This window comes from Chiloscyllium punctatum, chromosome 9 (genome assembly GCF_047496795.1).
Source record: "Chiloscyllium punctatum isolate Juve2018m chromosome 9, sChiPun1.3, whole genome shotgun sequence".
Taxonomy (NCBI): Eukaryota; Metazoa; Chordata; class Chondrichthyes; order Orectolobiformes; family Hemiscylliidae; genus Chiloscyllium; species Chiloscyllium punctatum.
Window position 1 is genome coordinate 43,612,106 of NC_092747.1, and position 17,908 is coordinate 43,630,013.

At 41.7% G+C, this 17,908-nt stretch overlaps 1 protein-coding gene across 14 annotated transcripts in view; it reads right to left on the minus strand.

Annotated features, from left to right (window-relative positions):
* The window catches only part of sgcg (sarcoglycan, gamma), a 692,618-nt gene that overhangs the window by 143,306 nt on the left and 531,404 nt on the right, over window positions 1–17,908 (minus strand). For all 14 annotated transcript variants that reach the window (XM_072577379.1, XM_072577378.1, XM_072577376.1 and 11 more), the window contains one exon: window positions 12,945–13,064. In XM_072577379.1, the coding sequence (XP_072433480.1) occupies window positions 12,945–13,064 (120 nt within the window). The remainder of the gene's footprint in view (window positions 1–12,944; window positions 13,065–17,908) is intronic.

Genomic DNA, 17,908 nt, shown 5'->3' on the forward strand with positions numbered 1-17,908 from the left:
CAGAGTTTGATTAGGAGTAGTCAGCATGGCTCTGTGCGTGGGAGATCACACCTTGCAAATTTGTTAGAGTTGTTTGATGAAGTGACCAGGAAGGTTGATGAGGGCAGGATGGTAGATGTAATCCACATGGATTTCAGTAAGGCCTTTGGTAAGGTTCCATTGGTAGGCTGTTCTGGAAGGTTAGATCTCATGGAATCCAGGGAGAGTTGGAAAATTGGAAACACAATTGGCTTGATGGTTGAAAGCAGAGGGCAACAGTGAAAGGATGCTTGCCAGACTGGAGGCTTGTGACTAGTGAAGCGCCTCAAGGGTTGGTGCTGGGCCCGTTACTGTTTGTTATGTACATCAATAATTTGGATGAGAATGCACAAGGTACGATTAATAAGTTTGCGAATGACACTAAAATAGGAGCTATTGTGGACAGTGCGGAAGGCAATCAGAAATTGCAGCCGGACCTTGATCAGCTGGGGAAGTGTACCGAGGAATGACAAATGGAGTTTGATATAGATAAGTGCAACTCTGGACTCCCTCCTAACGGAAGGATGTTGTGAAACTTGAAAGGGCTCAGAAAAGATTTACAAGGATGTTGCCAGGGTTGGAGGATTTGAGCTATAGGGAGAGGCTGAACAGGCTGGGGCTGTTTTCCTTGGAGCGTCAGATGCTGAAGGGTGACCTTATAGAGGTTCATAAAATAGTGAGAGGCATGGATAGGGTAAGTAGACAAGGCCTTTTCCCTGGATTGGGGAGTCCAGAACTAGAGGCATAGGTGAGAAGGGAAATATTTAAAAGAGACCTAAGGGTCAACTTTTTCATGCAAAGGGTGGTGCGTGTATGGAATGAACTGCCAGAGGAAGTGGTGAAGGCTGATACAATTACAACATTTAAAAGGCATCTGGATGGGTACATGAATAGGAAAAGTTTAGAGGGATATGGGCCAAGTGTTGGCCAATGGGACTAGACTAGGTTAGGACATCTGGTCGGCATGGATGCATTGGACCGAAGGGTCTGTTTCCATGCTGTACATCTCTGAGACTTTATGACACTAAGTGTGAGGTCTTGCATTTTGGAAAGTCAAATCAAGGTAGGAGTTTCATAGTGAATGATAGGGCTTTAAGGAGTGTAGTGGAATAGATAGACCTTGGAGTTCAGGTGCATAGATCTTTGAAAGTGGAGTCACAGGTAGACAGGGCAATAAAGAAAGCTTTTGGCGCAGTGGCCTTCATCCGTCGGGTCATGGAGTATAGAAGTTGTAGTTGTACGTGACATTAGTGAGGCCACACCTGGAGCATTGTGTTCAGCTTTGGTCACCTTGTTATAGGAAGGATGCTATGAAACTGGAAAGAGTGCAGAAGTAATTTACAAAGGTATTGCCAGGACTGAAGGTCTGAGTTATAGGGAGAGGTTGGACAAGTTAGGACTTTTGTCTTTAGAGCATAGGAGACTGATGGTGAATCTTATTGAAGTGTATAAGATCATGAGAGGCATGAATAGGGTGAATGCACTCAGTCTTTTTTCCAGAGTTGGGCAATCGAGGACTCGAGCGCATCAGTTTAAGGTTAGAGGAGAAAGAATAAAAGGAAACCTGAGGTGCGACATTTTTACACAGAGGGTAGTACCACACGGGAGTAGAAGTGGTTGAGATGGGTACATTAACAACATTTAAAAGGCATTTGGACAAATACATGGATAGGAAAGGTTTAGAAGGATAAAGGCCAAGTGCAGGGAAATGGGGTTAGAGTGGATGGACAATTTGGTCGGCATGGACCAGTTTGGGCCAACGGGCCTGTCTCCATGCTACATTACTCTAATGTGGAAAGAATGGAAAAATGAGATTATTGACGTTCAGAAAAGAAGTCTGATTTTTCACTTAAAATCTGATCAGAGAGGTGTGAATTTCACATTCTAACTTCAAGTACTTGATTTCATGCACTTGCATTTAATGGTTAGCTAGTTTAAGCTTGTCCATCTTGTGGTGTGCGATTCTCCCAGGTGCCAATGAGAATCTAAATTGCGGTTACTTGGCAGATGCCACATGCTGGTATCTTGTCTGGGCTCTCAATGAGCTTCATTCCTTGCCACCTCATGGCATACACCCTGGGCAATGTCTGCCTCCACCTTCCAACCATGGAGTTGGCATCAGTAAAACATCAACTTTATCAAATCATTGTGGCTGATCTTGGTCTACACTCATTAATGAAGCAAGCTCACAGCACTAAAACACTGCCTGTTCAATGCATGCGATTGGTCTGTTTCCTTACATGCAAACTGCATTGCATGAGCATTGGAATATAAATTGCCAATGAGCTCAAAAGTGTTCTAGATGCCATACAGCTACCACATGAAGAAACTTCAACAGAAGATCCCCTCATGATAGGAAGGGAATTTAGCAGATCCAGAGAGTGCAATCCTTAATATGTAAGACATCGTAAAACCATAAGACTTATGAGAAGAAAACACAAGGCTGGAATTAACTTTCGCTCCCAGAAAAGTGTAATCGTAGTCGTTGTCATTCACAACCACTGGCTTATGAATGGGATAGAATTTAGAATAGAAATTTATTGTCTCGTGTGCTTTTACATGAACAATACAGTGAGAAGTTTTATACGTCGCCCCACCACGGTGCCTACATTAATGATACAAGTCATACTTAACAAAAAAAAAGTAAAAGCAAAAAGTAAAATTAAGACAAAGTTCATCACAGTTCAGTTAAGGAGTCCTGGGCTCATGGAAAGCTGATTAAAGAATAATGGAATACCCTGAAGAAGCAGCCAGGATGAGATCACCGTTCCTGGATGAAACCATCTGCCGGATCATAGGAATACTTGGAAGAAGACATTCGCATGGACATGAGACCTCCACGCCAGGTCAAGACCGCCCCACCAGGAGACTGCCAAGTTGGGCCCATAACACCATTTCTCCTACTTCAGGTGCTTGGGCCTAGCTGCAAACCTAGAGTCTGGGCCTAACCTGTGAGTCTGGGCTGGGGGTGGGGGGGGGGGTCAGCCTGGGACCTGCTCCTTTCTCGCTGGGAAACCCCAGGCTGTGTGGCGCCATGTTCGGCTTGTCCTGATGTTGTTGCTGCCACTGTTGGAGGCTTCCTCCTTCACTCGCCGCTCTCCAGGTTCATTGCCTTACTTGGACTCAGGCTCTGCTGCTGAATATGAGCACGTTTGTACACCTCGGAAATTCCTAGAAAATGTAGTTGTACACACAAAGTGGCCGTAAGTGTGAAACATGAGTGGATGCAAGTACCGTTCACAGAGTGTTCCCGTTAATTTTTTCATCACTAATCTCCTCAAAGTACTATGTCTTGGTTGCAGTTGCTGTACTGAATATAAAGAATAAAGAATGTCTGAAACATGTAACTATCCAGGTGCATTCTCAGAAATCAATTCTCCTTGGGATGTAATGAAATGGCTGTTTAACTCTGAAATAGTATCCAGTTAATTCAGTACTTCTCTGTCCTCAGTGTGCTATTTTTCAATCCACACTGATACCTTATCCCCAGCACTGTGAACAGTAAATCAGATAGATCTTCAGAATTGAGTCATACTGGCTTCAAAACATTAACTCTGTTTCTCGCTCCACAGATGTTGCCATACATGTTGAGTTTCTTCAGCATTCTCTTTGCTTGTTTCAGATTTCCAGCATCCACGGTCAAAATTCCATTTGTCTTCTTAATTACTTGCTGCATCTGCACATTAGCATTTTATGCTTCAGGCACAAGAACACCCACATCCATCTGTGCTGTACTTTTTGGAAGTCTCTCTCCATTTTAATATGGTTTGCCTTTGATTCTTTCAACCACAGTGCATGACCTCACACTTTCCTAGATTAAATTCCATCTACCAAGCTTCCGTCCAATAACTCAAACAACCTATATCCCCTTTGTTACTTATTACAACAAGCCCTTCTACCATCAGAAAATTTGTATACAGTACACCTGTCTCCTCCTGTAAGTCATTAATATAGATGGCAAATAATTGAAGGCCTACGTTGTGATTTTCCATTAGTTACATCTTTCCAACTGGAAAAAGATCCATTAATCCTAATTCTCTGTCCTCAGTGTGCTGACTATTTTTCAATCCACACTGATACATTATCCCCAGTACTGTGAACTCAAACCTTTTGCAATTATCTTTTACGTGACATCTTATCATTTGCATTTTTTTATTCATTCACAGAATGTGGGCATCACTGGCTTGGCCAGCATTTATTGCCCATCCCTAATTGTCAAGATGGCAGAGTCAACCACATTGCTCTAGGTCTGGAGTCACATGTAGGCCACAGGTAAGGATAGAGGTTTCCTTCCCTAAAGGGCCTTAGTGAAAGAAATGGGTTTTCTAACAATCAATGACGGATCAATGATCATCACTGGACTCTTCATTCCAGATAATCAATGAATTCAAGTTCTACCATCTGCCTTGTTGGGATTTGAACCTGGACCCCGCAAACCTTAGCTGGGTTGCTGGAATAATGTCCAAGTGATAATACCACTAGGCCATCATCTCACAAATTCTAGCAGTCCAAATACTCTACATCTACCAGTCTCCCTTTATCAACTCGACTTGTTATATCCTAAAAGAACTCTGGCAAATTTGTCAAACATGATTTCCCTTTCACAAAACAATGTTCATTAGTTTGATTGTGCTTATACTTTGTGAGGTGTCCTGCTAGTTCTTCCTTAGGAATGGACTATCATTTTCCCAACTCGTGACATTAGACAAACTGGCTTTCTCTTTCTGTTCCTTCCTTGAAAAGGGGAGTCACATTATCCAAATTCTAAACCACTGTAACCTTCCCAGAATCTAGCAGGTCCTAGAATATTTTGACCAATGTCCCCATCATCATTCCATCCAGTTCATTTAAAAGCCTTGGATGAAACCATCAGGTCCTGGCAACTTGCCTCTCTTCAGTTCAATTAGTTTGTCAAATGCTTTGTCCCTCATGACAGAGACTGTTATAAGATCTTTCCTCCTGTTAGCACCTTGTTTATAAGTTTGGGTTTAAGTTATGTTCCATCGCCTCATTCCTTGTAATTAATTCCACAGTTGCATATTCCAAGGGTGGCAAACTGACATTCGATCCTGTCTTTGTATATACCCGCAGAAGCTCTTGCTGTTATTTTTTATGTTTCTTTCCAATTAACTTCCATAATCAATTTTCTCCCTTTTGATTAACTTTTTAGTCATCTGCTGCTGGTTCCTAAAATATTTTCAATTCTCTGGCCTACTATTAGCTTCTGCTGCTTTGCATGCTTTAGCTTTGATTGAGTACTCTCCTTCAGACTTTGTTAACCATGGGTGGTTCATCCTTCTCATCAAGTCCTTCTCCTTAACTAGAATAAATATTTGCTGAATGTTCTGAAATTTCTGCTTAAAAACCTGCCACTGTTAACCCACTGACTTTCTTCTTTGTTTATTTTCCAGCCCACATTAGACAATTCTTTCTTCATATCCCTGTAATTACCTTCAAATGTTCTGGACACTTGTTTGAGACCTGAATTTTTCTCCCTCAAACCGAATTTGAAATTCTACTGAAGTTATGATCGCTACTCCCCAGAGGATTTTTGCCTGCAAGATCTCTAGTGCCTCCCTCATTATGTACATTGAGAGAGAAGGAGCATGAAATTTAAATGGGATTCAGTTGTGACATGGTTGGTGAAGGTGGTGTTTGAGGATGCGAGAGGGGGAAGTGAGGAGGCGAGTGGAGAGTGAAGGGGGCAGTGAAGACATGGGTTGGGAGGGAAGACTTGGGACAGAGGTATTTGATTGTGGGCAAGGGAAGGGGAAACCTGGGAGGGAGGATTGAGGACTTGACAGGGTGTTGCATGGACGTGGGAGGGTGAGTGAACACATAGGAAGCGAAGGCCCAGGAACTGGTGTGTGGTGGGAGGGGAGAAAAGGCCCAGCAGACTGGGGAGGAGAGCACAAAAGCCTGGGATGGGGTGGGTGTGGAAAGAAAAGTCCCAGCATGGGAGACAGTGTAGAGAAAAGGCCCATGAGAGATAGTGGGACAGGGGGAAGAGATAAAAAGCTTGCGAGGTGAAAGGAGTTGACTGAGAAGGATGTTTTCCTCCCTGCCAGGCCTTTTCGATATCTCCCTTCTGGGCCCTACCTTCCTCGCTGTTTCGCCCAAGAGTACTAGGTGCCCTTTCTTTCTCCTCTCCACATACGCCACCATATCCCTGGCTCAATCCTTGGTTCACCCAACTCCTATTCACAACTGCTACCATTACCCAGGCATTACTGCACATGGCACACTCCTATCAGCAAGCACGGTCTTTTAATTTAACCCTGAATTGCTCCTGATGCCTCAGCAGAACCTCTTTCCAGTCGTACACACACTGTTGGTATCTATGCGAAACCTTCCCCACCCAACTCCAAATTCCTCTCCAGCCCAGAAGAGTTGTCCTGAACTTTAGCATCAGCTAGGCAACACAGCCGTTGGGTCTCTCTGTCTTTGTTGCAGAGAACTGTATCTATTTCCAAAATTCTGCTTCCCCCTATTGTTATGACTTTCATTCTTTTCATCTGTGACTTGGATGGCCACAGTGTAATGGTCAGTTCACTTGGCCTCCCTACAGTCTGTGCCATTGTCCACACCAGAAGCAAGAACCCCATACATATTGGACAAGGACACTTGCTTAGGCTCTGCCAAAGGTGAATTCTAGATTTCCATATCTGCTTCATTTGCAGTCACACTCTCCCGTCTGCAGCTCCAAACAAAATTTGATGTAATTGATCTAAGGGGTGTGACTGTCTCTTGGGACAGTATCTCAGTAGCTCTCTTGCTCCTTGATGAGTCGCAGTGTCTGCTGCTATGAGCGCATGTTCCTCAAGCAGTCAACACTAGCTGCAGATGTGGTCACTACGGATCATTGGATTGTCCACCAGCTCCCCCATGCTACAGCTGCAATGCATTACCTGCCCAGACATCAAAATTCTATTTCATAAATTAGTTTTGCCATTAAATAGTTCTGCCCTAAGAACATTTACTAATTTAAGCCAATTGGCCAATCAAAAGAGACAGTATAAATGTCTACTGATTACCTTACCTGTTTTTCTATGGTCTCTCTCCTTGGCTCTCACAGTGAATACAGGGCTGATGGGGCTGTCTGCCATCAGTTTCTATCTTCTACACTGCAGCCCTTCTCAAGCAGGTCCATTCGTCTCTTTATGAAGTGACAACGTTACACTGTGTGGGAGGACGTAGAGACAAGGTGATGGCACTTACCTTTGCAGAGCACAGGAGGTCACGACCTTCATATGGCACTGCTGTGCATTGCTTCCAACCCAGGTAATTATCCCTGTCCACACTGACAGTGTCTGCTGTTGTGGTAGCTACTATAGCTATTGGTGGATCTAGGGAAAGAAGTTGACATTCCTGTCAACCACCCCATCGATTAAAACCTTCAGGTCCCAGTTGGCAAACCGCAGGGTTCCATTTTCCAGTTCTCATCCATCCCTTTTTGAATGCAGTCAAAGGATACACTTTGAACGGTTAACTCCAGCTTACAGTGTTTGAACTTGTGCGCAGCTGGAGTTTAAAAATGGAACCCAAGGCATAGAAGGTCCCAGTGGTGGCGAGTAGAAACCATTAAGACCAAAAGATGTAGAAACAGAAGCTGGCTATTCAGCCCATTGAGTCTGCTCCACAATTCAATGTCCATAGAGGTAACCCTTCTAGAAAACAGCTAAAATTGACACTTGGACAAAATTATTGAAAGATTCAGCCCTCGCTATATCTTTTCTTCATAAAGATTTTTTGTAGTGTGTACTTTGAATTTGGAACTTTAGTGAGTCAACTTCGGCAGAATGCATCAACCATTTCCCTTGGTGTTCAGTTGTGAATAACTCGGTGAAATTATGCTGAAGGTGAGTTGCAAAAGAACATCCTATCTTACTCATCATTTCAGAGAATTGTCTTCACCTGAGGGGCAGGCAGTTCTTATTTGAAACTTACAATTTCCAAATTTTACAGATAGGTTTATTTTCTTGATGTCCATCATTTTAATGCATGTTTCAACAAAATTAGTGATTGCAAAGAGTACAGAGAACAGTACAGCACAAGAGCAAGTCCTTCTGCCCACCACAATCTGACACATGTTGTCTTCTGAACTTAAAAAAACCTTTTGCCTCTACATGTTCTGTATCTTTCTATTCTCTGCCTATCCGTCAAGATGTCTCTTAAATGTTGTCATTGTATCTACCTCCACCACCTCCCCTGGCAGCTCATTCCAGGCACTTACCACCCTCTGTGTTAAAAACTTGCCTCTCACATCTCCTTGAAAGTTTACCCCCTTTTACCTTAAACTTATGACATCTCTACCCTGAGACAAAGACTTCAACTATCCATTATCGCTATGCATCTCATAATCCAATAAACTTCTATCAGGTCTCCTCGCATCCTTCGATGTTCAAACCTAGTTTGTCCACTCTCTGCTCATAAGCTAATACCCTTCAAACTAGGCAACATTCTGGTAAACCTTTTCTGTACCCTCTCCAAAGCCTCCACATCATTCTGGTAGCATGGCAACCAGAACTAAATGCAATATTCCAAATATGTCCTAACTAAAGTTCGATATGGATGCAGCATGATTTGCCAAATTTTATACTCGACGCCATGACCTATAAAAGCAAGCATTCCATGTGCCTTCTTGACTGCCTTATCCACTTATGTTACCACTTTCAGGGAACTATGGACCTACCTCTATATGTTGATGCGACTGAAGGTGCCACCATTTATTGCATATTTCCCGCCTACATTAGATCTTCCAAAATGCATTGCCTCATATTTGTCTGGATTAAACATTACCTGCCATTTCTCTGCCTAAGTCTCCAGCCTATTTGTATCCCTGCTGTATCCTCTGGTAATCCTCCTCACTTTCCACAGCTCTACCAATCTTTGTTTCAACTGCAAACTTACTAATCAAACCACTTACATTCTTCTCAAAATCATTTATGTATACATGACTCACAACAGGGAGACCACTGCTCGCAGATCTCCACTCAGACAAAAACCCTTCCACCTCTCCTCTCTGTCTTCAATGACCAAGCCAGTCCTGTATTCCAGGACCAGCTCACTGTGGATCCTGTGTGATATTTTAAATTCATTCACATGATGAGGACTTTGCTGGCTAGGCCAACATTTATTACCCATTCCTAATTTCTCTGGGGGCGATTAAAAGTCAATGAAAATGCTGTGGGTCTGGAGTCACATGTCGGCCAGACCAGATAATGATGGTAATTTTCTTCCCTAAAGGACATTAGTGAACTAGATAGGTTTTTCTGACAATTGACAATGGATTTATGGTCATCATTAGACTCCTAATTCCAGATTATTTAATTGAAATCAAATTCCGCCATCTGCTGTGGTGGGATTCAAACTCAGGTCTCCAAATATTATCTGGGTCTCTGGATGAATAGTCCAGCGATAATACTCAATCAAGTTTGTGAGATAGGATCTTCCCTATACAAAGCCATGCTGCCTTCCGCTAATAAATCCATATTTTTTCAAATGTGAGTAAATCCTACCTCTAAGAATTTTCTCCAATAATTTCACACAAGGTTCATTGCCTTGTAATTTCCTGGATTATCCCTATTGCCTGTCTTAAATAAAAAAACAACATTGGCTAGTCTCCACTCCTCTGAGACATCTCCTGTGACCAAAGAGGACACAAAAATTTCATACACGATCCCAGCAATTTCCTCAGCTGCCACTTCAGCATGCTGGGATAGATCCCAACAGGTTCTGGGAACTTGTCTATCTTAATGCTTTTCAAAACACCCAAAACCACATCCTTTTTTTATATCAGCATGCCCCAAAATATCCGCACACCCCTCCCAAGATCCACCACCCACCATGTCCTTCTCCTCAGTGAATACTGATACAAAGTATTCATTGAGGACCTCACTCATTTCTTACAGCTCCACACATAAATTTCTTGTGTGGACCTACCCTTTCCCTAGCTACCCTCTTGCTCCTTATATATTATAAAACACCTTGAGATTTTTCTTCATTTTGTTTGCCAAAATCATTTCATGTCAACAGTGTGGTGCTGGAAAAGCACAGCAGCTCAGGCAGCCTGGGAGAAGCAGGAAAATCGATGTTTTGGGCAAAAGCCCTTCATCAGGAATGAAGATGAAGGGCTTTTGCCCGAAACGTCGATTTTGCTGCTTCTCTCATGCTGTCTGAGCTGCTGTGCTTTTCCAGCACCACACTCTTGACTCTGATCTCCAGCATCTGCAGTCATCACTTTCACCTAAAATCATTTCATGGTCCTTTCATCCCTCCTAATGCCTTGTTTGAGTTCATTCCTGCTATCTTTGTATTCTTTGAAGCATGTGTCTGTCTTCAGGTTACTAAACCTTACCTATCTCTCCATTTTCTTTTTGACTAAGCTCTCAATTTCTATTTGTTGAAGGTCCTCTTGATTAGATTAGATTTGAATTAGTTTACTTACAGTGTGGAAACAGGCCCTTCGGCCCAACAAGTCCACACCGCCCCGCCGAAGCGCAACCCACCCATACCCCTACATCTACCCCTTACCTAACACTACGGGCAATTTAGCATGGCCAATTCACCTGACCTGCACATCTTTGGACTGTGGGAGGAAACCGGAGCACCCGGAGGAAACGCACGCAGGCACGGGGAGAATGTGCAAACTCCACACAGTCGCCTGAGGCGGGAATTGAACCCAGGTCTCTGGGGCTGTGAGGCAGCAGTGCTAACCACTGTGCCACCGTGCCGCCCACTAATCTTGATCTTGCCATTCTTATCCTTCATTTGAACTCTAACCAACAGGACTTTAAAAGTTTCCCACATGCTAGATGTGGAGTTACCATCAAACAGCCATTCACAATTGATATTCCCCAGTTCCTGCTCTCCTCCAGTTTAATACTTACCACAGATGACTACTGTCATCCTTATCCATAAGTAGCTTAAAACTCACAGAACTTTTTCTGAAATGCTCCCCCATTGAAACTTCAATCACCTGGCCAGGCTAATTCAACAATATCAGGTCTTATATAGCCTTTTCTCCAGTTGGATTATTTACATATTGCTTTAAAAAACTGTCCTATTCTCACCCATCTAGGCTCCTGGCTCTAAGCCAGTGCCAGTCAATATAGGGGAAGTTAAAATCATCCACCACAACAACAACCCTGTTCACACTTTTCCATAATCTGTTCACATATCTATTCCTCTATCATCCATCGTTTCTTGGGAGGTCTGTAATACAATCCCATCAAAGTGATTGCACCTTTCCTATTACTGAACTCTACCCATATGGTCTAGCTGGATTAGCCCCTGTGAATGTTCTGCAATTTTTAAAAAGTTTTTGTTGACCTAATTCAGCTGTTCATACCATTAAACATTAAATTCATTCAGCTTAATTCATCAAATATCCAATTTAAAAAAAACTAAATATGCAGTGCTTTCTTTTGCTCTAATTCATTGTTATAATTCTGCTTTGCCTCTAAGCTTTAAGAGTGCCTGTGGGTTCCAGAAACATTAGAGCTCACTGGTTTGCCAGATTTGCTTACATGCTGCTTATCAGGATGCTGAAATAAAAAAAGTAATAAAGCAGAAATGAACCCATTAGAACAACAGAAATACATATATTACAAGAACAACCTTAAATTTCATCAAGCAGTGCATTTTAGAAATGAAAATAAGCCCTTACATCATTAGCAAACTTCCCTCCTGTTCACAATGACTATCATTCATCTGCATCGAGACAATCTGCTACCCCGAGAGTCTGCAGGTGCCAACCTGTTCTAAGGTTAAACTGGGGTTGGTGGGGTATATCAAGTCCCTCAGAAAGGTAAAGTGCAGTAGCCTAATAGCGATTGCTTGTTTAGGATGTGACATACATTCAAGAACCATTCTTCATACATAAACCTATAGGCATTAAATGTTGGCAGACTACTTGGTCTGGTTAAGATAGGCACATACCAGTAAGGTGTATTGGAGGTCGATGAACCTTAACCAATTAGAATGCTTGTTTGGTTGGTCTAGGTGCATGATTTTAGGAATCTTGTGGCACAGTGGTACTGTCCCTACCTTTGGTCCAGGAGGCCTTATTTCAAGTCCCACCTGCTCCAGAGATATGTCAGATATGCCTGAGCAGGTTCACTAAGAATATCTGAACCCTAGCTGATATTGTATTTTCTTTTGCATAATTCAAATGCACTGATCCCAATTAACTTGCTCTTCCTTCTGCCCTTGATGCAATGTAGCTCGTGTATCTAACCTGGAACTTATTTCCCTATATCATCAGTATTATACCATTTGCTGGTCAAATCTGTACTTGCGTATTTTGCTGGAGTTTGTTTGAGTTCAAATCAATGTACAGCATGACTGGAACATCACTGGCAAGTCATTGAAGTCGACGTACGTGTAACTTTGTGAAGCAGATTTTAAGGCCCTCTCTTTTCTCACTGAAATAAATTTTGGATAAAGTTATTGTATAAACCAAGTCTCTGCTTCCCTTTCAGTGAAACTACAGTACTAAGAGTAGAAGTGGGCATTTTGGGCCTACATCCATTCACCCTGAATTTGTATGTTAACACCCTCACAATTCTTAATGTAAGAGCGATGTCTATCACACTCCAATATAAAATTCCTTCAGTTACGCTTGTTCCTATGAATTTAAACCTGAACATATTGGGAACCAACTTTAAATTGTGGCAATGAATGGTACAATTTTAGCATCACTGCATGAAGGCAGAGGCCTTACTTTTATGAAGGTCAGAAACAGAGCGTAATGCCAGAAGCAGGTTAAAAAAAACCTCAGGTTTAAAAATATAACAGTGGGTTTGTGTACTATCCATGAGGTTTACTGTTCTTGCTTTAAGGCGTGAAGAGTTATAATTCAATGATTTAGGTTCTGTGCCTACTGCTTTGTCTTTCTGAAGTGAGTCATTTCTAACATTCCATACCTGTGACCCGAAGTCTGTCAGCACCAACCACCACCTCATTCTCGTCTGCAGAAAACAGCATTCTGCCTGTGTTTGAGTTGACTTCAAAATGTTTTCCATGAGCTTGCACTGTACTGGGACCTTGAGCCAAAAGATAAACAATATCAAAATATCAGGAGCTTGTGAGATGAAGTATTCCTAAAGGGAGAAATAAAAATCAATATCAAATCACCTGTGAGAATGCTTCAAGAATGTTATTGATGTACATGGAAAAAAGTGGCAAAGCTTTCAGAGTAGATATTTTGAAAGGTTTCTGTTCACTTTTTGTCTCTTGGATGTTCCAAACAAATGGTCAAAAAGTGACAATTTTCAATGGTGACCTTAATAGCATTCTTGAGAAAAGAGTCATAAAATGGCAATGGATAAAATTCTGTAACAGGATTTTACAGTCAGCTAATGAACGGTTCTTACTGGAGTGTACATTAAAATAAAAAGACAAGCTGGACAGAACATTAGGAATGGAGATTCCATAATCAGCAAATATAGACAAAGGAGAAACATAAAACATTATCAAAGCATTTCTCGAAGTTAATATTATTCTGTACATTTGCCAATACTTTTTCTACCTCCATCTTATTGCAAACATAGAACTTTACTTTTCCAATTCTTCGTAAACCATTCAAGTTTGGTATAAAAATTACTTTTATCTGGGTTGCCACATTGCTTTTTTTCAGTTTTGTGGCATCTGCCTACCAGTGTGAAGTATTAGGGTTCCAATGCGGTATGCTACAGATGGTAGATTTTATACTGGAGCTTCTGCATCTTGTATTTGTGAGTTTATGATCTCTGCCATTCCAGAAAAATTAATAGCAGAGCCCCTCAGGCTGTTATAGTCACAATAAAATTAGTAGGACACCCTGAGGGGAAGACTGCCAGCTTATTGGTTTGCCAAGAGATATAAAAAGGGAGAGACAACAAAGTCCAGTACATTTTCCTCTCTCCCCATTAATGATTTATTTCTGTGACATTAGGATGGCCTGACTCGAAGCAGAATTCATAGCTGTTTTAAACCAGCATTACTGAGGACCAAAAGAAAAGAAAGTTGAACTTGCTAAAATTTTGCTGCAGTGCATCAGTGTGAACTGTCATGATTGGCTGAATTTGATTTTTAATATTCCACCCAATTTTCAGTGATGCTGTGGTACTTGTATTTCAGAATTCAGGCTGATGTTCTTGGGAAATGGGTTGGTATTGCATCATGGCAGATAGTGAAATTTGAATTCAATAAAATTGGGAAGTGAAAGCTAGCCAAGTCATGGCCAAGTAACCACTTGTTGATTGTTGAATAAACTCACCTGACTCACTACACAGAAGCAAATAAAATAGGAGTAAGTTGTTTGATTCTTTGAACCTTCTCCATCATTCAACATCTGATCATCTAAGTCAAAATGTTCAATATTTTGACCTCAACTGCTGTCAGTGGCAGAGAATTCTGAAGGTTCACCACTGGCTGGATGAAGAAATTGTCTCCTCATCTCAGTCCTCAATGGCCCACCCTGTATCCTTAGTGATCCCTAGTTCTGAATTTTGCTGTCACCAGGAACACCCTTCCTACGTTTACCCTATGTAGTCCTTGTTAAAACTTTAGAGGTTTCCGGGAGATCATTCCTCTGAATTCAAGTGAATATTGTCCCAACCAATCCAATCTCTCTTCATAAATCAGTGCTGCCAATCCAGGATCAGTCCAGTAAACCTTTATTGTGCTCCATCCAAAGCCAGAATATCCTTCCTCAGATAAAGAGACCAAAACTAAACACAACATTCCAGCTCAAGTCTCCCTAAGGCCATGTACAAATGCCACAGGATATTGCTACTCCTGTACTCAAATCATCCCGCTATGAAGGCCAAGATATCATTTGCCTTCTTTACTGTCTGCAGCCCCTGCATGCTTATTTTCACAGACTGGTGCAGAATGACACCCACGTCTTATTGCACCTCCTCACTTCCCCAATCTATCACCATTTAAATCATAATTTGTGTTCCTGTTTTTGCTACCATTGTGGAAAACTTCATAATCATCCACATTAGGCTTCATCTAGCATGAATTTTCCCATTCCTTTAAAGTGTCGAAATTACACTGAACCATCTCTGCATTCTCCTCACAGTTCACCCTTCCACCAGCTTTGAGCAAAAACACTCTCTAGGGAAGGAATTCTGCCAAACCTTACCAGGTCTGGCCCACATGTGATTAGACCTAAAGCAATGTGGCTAGCTCGTGAGGCTCTCTTCTGGGCAAATAGGAACAAACAATATATGATGACTCAGCTGAGACATCCACATCCCATGAACAAATAAAAGATCTGAGCCAAACAAATCGTGTAGAGCAGAACAATCAGGTAGATTCCTTGGTAAGCTGTAAGGGCCCATCTAAGAAAAAGTGGTGCCTATTTCTCAGCTTACAAGACAAGATTTCTCAAAGAGAAGGTTTGAATTTGGATTGGGAGAAGGCAGGTTTGATTAAAACAAAGCAGGATCTGACCAAAGTAGACTAGAAACAGTTATTTAGGGGTAGATGTGCAGCAGAACAAGGGGAGGCATTCAAAAAGGTATTGGTGAGCAAATAGGCCCAAAATGTTCCCATTAGGGTGAAAAACAGGAGCAGAAAGCCCAGAGAACTCTGGAAGTCAAATGATATTCAGAACTGGATAAAGAGGAAATGAGAGGCATATAACAGGAACAAAGGCAGTAAATCTATTGGAGCTCGGAGGAGTGTAGAAAGTGCAGGAGGGATCTTAAGAAAGCAATTAGGAGAGACAAGAAGGGTCATGAAAATCCTTGGTGGGCAACCTTAGGGTGAACTCTAAGATATTTTACAAGTATCTCAATGAGAGGAGAGTAACTAGGGAAAGAGAAGGGAGGAAGTAGGAAATCTGTGCGTGGAGTGAGAGGATATTGATGTAGTGTTACAGTGCTTCATATTAGTCTTTAATTTGGTGAAAGAGGATGTAGGGACAGAATTCAAGAAGATGTAAGGACAGAACTTGAGCAGTTTGACATCGAGAATGAGGATGTACTGGGGGATTTGACAGCTTAAAAGCAGACAACCACCTAGGTCTAGAGAAGCTGTATCCCAGGCTGCCGTAGGAGATAAGGAAGGAAATTACAGGAGCTTGGACCCAAATTTTTACTTCCTCTCTAATGGCAGGGAAGGTACCAGAAGCCTGGAAACTAGCTATTGTGGTTCCACTTCTCAACAAGGGTGGTAGAGATCAACTTGGAAACAACAGATTGGGGAGTCTGACATCACTGGTAGGGAAATGCATTGAGAAAATGCGGAAGAAGGAAATCAATATTTATTTCGCGAGAAAGGGTTTGCTCAGGGATAGTCAGCATGACCTTTGATAGGTGGAGGTCATGTCTTACAAATCTGGTTGAATATTTTTATATGGTGACTAAGTGTGTAGATAAGGGGAGTACAGTTGATGTAGTTTATAATGGATTTTAGGAAGGCCTTCAACAAGATCCCACATGGGAGATGAATAAGGAAGATGAAATTAAGTGGGACCCAGAGTAAATTGGCAAATTGGATCAAAAATTAATTTGGGTACATCCAGTAGCATAGCATAGGGATCAATAATGGGTCCCTTATTGCTTGAGATACATAAATAATTTGGATGAGAACGTGGGGGTAAATGATAAGTAAAGTGTGGATGACACAAAGACTGACAATGAGGGAGTAGATTTCAGGCTACAGGACGATATAAATAGATTGGTCAGATGGGCAGATCAATGGCAGATGGAATTTAACTCTGATCAGTGTGAGGTGATGCACTTTGAAACAAGACAAGGGAGTATACAATGAATGGCAGGACATTAAGAAGCTCAGATGAACATAGAGAGCTTGGAGTGCTTGCCCATAGATCCCTGAAAGTGGCAGGACAGATTAATGACATAGTGAAGAAGGCATATGGAACTTGCCTTTATTAGTCCAGGCATAGATTATAAGAGCAAGAAGATTATATTGGATCTGTACAGGATTTTGGGTATGTCCACAGCTGGAATACTCTGTGCAGTTCTAATCAGTACACTATAGGAAGAATGTGATTGCACTGGAGAGGGTGCAGAGGAGATTCACCAGGTTGTTGCCTGTCTTGGAACATCTTGGCCACAAAGAGAGACTGGATAAACTTAATTTGATTTATTTGGTGCAGAGAAGGTTGTGAGGGTGATCTGATGGAGGTGTATAAGATTACGTGGACTGTGAAGTGGGTGGTTAGGAAATTGTTCCCTTTTGTTGAAGGGTCAATAACAAAGGAGCATTACTGTATGATGAAAGGCAGGAGGTTTAGAGGGGACTCAAGGAAAAATATTTTCACCCAGAAGGTGATAGGGGTTTGGAATGTACATTTTGGAGGAAAGTTGACTGGGGTAACTTCACAACGTTTAACAAGTGCATGAGCATTTGAAGTATATGTCATTTTGAAGGCTATGGGCCTAGTACAGGAAAGTGGAAGTAGTATGGATTTACTGTATTTTTTGTGATACAGATTTGATGGGCCGAAAAGCCTCTACTGTACTGATGATTCTATGACCTTATTATTCTTCCTATGAGAATGGTGCAATTCTGCTCGATGTTGCCTGTTTTACAGAAAATCTATTTTAAAAGCTGTAGTCATTACCACACTGATATTCACTTCGAAAGTAAGTCTGTTTCATTAAAAATGTAATAGAGCGCTAATGAAGCATTCTGTAAAAGTGTGCAAGGGTTTAACAATGGCATGGCTGGGAAACCCTGCAGCAAATTTCACAAAGTTCAGCTAATTAATAACGTCATAAAAATCATTAGCATTTTCTTTTCAGTTGTCTGAGAACACATCCATTAAAAAAAAACCATTGAGAAAAACAGCCCTTTGCTTGATAAAGATGAAAGCATGCATTTTTGTAATGCTGAAGGAGATAATTATTTGTGCAGCTTTAATCCATGT